The sequence below is a fragment of the Belonocnema kinseyi genome, chromosome 6, assembly GCF_010883055.1.
Source record: "Belonocnema kinseyi isolate 2016_QV_RU_SX_M_011 chromosome 6, B_treatae_v1, whole genome shotgun sequence".
Classification (NCBI taxonomy): Eukaryota; Metazoa; Arthropoda; class Insecta; order Hymenoptera; family Cynipidae; genus Belonocnema; species Belonocnema kinseyi.
The window spans coordinates 141,848,762-141,851,086 of record NC_046662.1 but is presented as its reverse complement, the minus strand read 5'-3'; the positions used below and the strand labels follow the sequence as shown (position 1 = coordinate 141,851,086).

The 2,325-nt window shown below is 36.2% G+C and overlaps 1 protein-coding gene across 1 annotated transcript; it reads left to right on the top strand.

The window, feature by feature from the left end:
* Positions 1–346: 346 nt before the first annotated feature.
* On the top strand, positions 347–1,081 carry LOC117175631 (probable DNA polymerase). The gene has a single exon (XM_033365340.1). The coding sequence runs from the start codon at positions 347–349 to the stop codon at positions 1,079–1,081; it is 735 nt and encodes a 244-aa protein (XP_033221231.1).
* The last annotated feature ends 1,244 nt before the right edge of the window (positions 1,082–2,325 follow it).

Sequence of the window (2,325 nt, the reverse complement as noted above, 5' to 3'; positions counted from 1 at the left end):
AGGTCCTTTTATGAAGCCTCATGTATGAGAAACCATTTAAATCCTGATTCATACAGCAAGCGAAAAAGTATTTGTTCAGTATTTCAAATTTGTGGTAGTTGTTCGAAATTAATCAACCATTTAGATGTCGAAAATCATAAATGTGGATATTCAAATTGTGTTACGTTCAGAAAAGTTTGTCCAGACAACCATTTGTGCTACATAACACCAGTTGGGAATCCACGTTATAATAAAAAATTCGCATACATTTTTTACGATTTTGAAACTCAACAGAGTGAATCTGTCGTTGGTCAGGAATCCACGAAAATTCACGTACCCAATTTTTTTGTAGCACAACAGGTATGTGATGAGTGTATGGATGATCCTGGCTCAAATATACGATGTAAATGGTGCGGTATCAGACAGTATATTTTTTAGTAAAGATCCGGTTTCCGAGTTTACAAAATTTGCCACGCGAAAAATGAGTCATTTCACGGAAACCGTTTGTATAGCACATAATGCTAAACGGTTTGATGCTCAATTTATTTTGAGTCATCTTATTAAAGAGAAAGGGCTTAGAAATCCACCTGAAATTATTTTAAATGGGGCTAGCATCCTTTTGATGAAGGTAAATCAAACCCGTTTTATTGACAGCTTGAATTACCTTCACATGCCATTTAGACAATTGCCTGAAGCTTTTCGTTTAGAAGAGGCAAAGAAGGGTACATTTCCCCATTTATTTAATACTCCCGAAAATCAAGAGTACATTGGAAAAATACCTGATGCTAAATATTTTTCACCCAATACAATGTCTCGTGAGGCTCGGGAATCATTTTACAAGTGGTACGAAGAATGTGTCACATCAGAATACAATTTTAATTTAAAAGAAGAATTGAAATCATATTGTATAAATGATGTGGACATTCTTCGTAAAGCGTGTTTGGCTTTTAGAGCATTATTTCTTAAAGTTGCCAATGTTGATCCATTTATTGAGAGCATAATAATTGCATCGGCTTGCTCAAAAGTTTTCAGAACAAATGATCTAAAAGCTGATCAAATAGGTGTCATACCAAACGATGGTTATAGAAGGGCTGATAGATAGTCGAAAAAAGCCATCGAATGGTTATTAGCCTTAGAACGCGATTTGGACATTGAAATTACTCATGCAGGCAGGGCACGAGCATTTAGATTGCCAGAAGGATGTCTAGTCGATGGCTATTTTGAAAATAAACAAGTAAGTACGAAAGTAGTTTACCAATTCCATGATTGCTACTGGCGTGGGTGTCCGCAATGTTTTAAATTAAATCGAGATAAAAAGTTAGTTTTAGATCAAAGTTCTGTATCTCTAAATGATCGTTTTAACGAACAAACGCTCAAACTGGTCGACTTCGCTCATTAGGATATAAGGTAGTCGAAAATTAGGAGTGTTCCTTTGATAAGGAAAAAGTTCAAAATGATCATTTACGCAGTTTCTTAAAAGATTACCCACTTTTGATGACTGACGCCTTGAATCCTCGAGATACATTTTATGGGGATCGAACAGGTAATACATTTTCGTATTACGAGGCTAAGGCTAAAGTGAAAATATCATATCTTAATGTTTTTCACTTTATCCATTTGTGTCAAAATATGGAAAATTTCCCATTGGTCATCCCAATGTTTACATTGGCGATGACTGCAAAAGTTTAACCGGTGTAAACTTTGATTTATCTAATGTCGAGGGACTAGTCAAATGAAGAGCATTACCTCCTACCAATAAGTATTTACCTGTTCTGCCTATCCGCATGCATGGTAGACTCATGTTCCCTTTCTGTAATACTTGCTGTAAAGGACACATACAGAGCGATTGTCCACATGTAAATAACACAAATGCGAGAGAAATTGAAGGAACATGGGTTTCTGATGAGATAAGAGCTGCGATTCAAGAGGGGTATAAAATTACTGCTATTTTTGAAATTTGGCAGTATGAGACTACTCAATATAATAAGGTCACAAAAATGGGTGGTCTTTTTGTAGAATATATGAATCGATATTTTAAACTGAAGCATGAAGCTAGCGGATACCCTACCTATTGTACTGATGAGGCTTCGAAAAAGGCATTTATTCAAAAAATTTTCGAGTCTGAGGGTATAGCTCTAGATCCGAAAAATATGAAAAAGAATCCTGGTTTGGGCTCGTTGGCGAAACTTTGCCTATTACCAATGTAGTTATAGCAGCTTACACAACAGCCCAGGCACGCTTGAAGTTATTTACTTACAGTCTGTCAAGTTAAAGCGTGGGTGGCTTTACTCGCAGTCGGTAAGGTGTATCGACATGATTTTGGTGTCAAAATATTAAGAAGAGCTC

Coding starts and splice junctions, on each gene's coding strand:
- LOC117175631 (XM_033365340.1), top strand. CDS start 347: ATGAGTGTATGGATGATCCTGGCTCAAATATACGATGTAAATGGTGCG.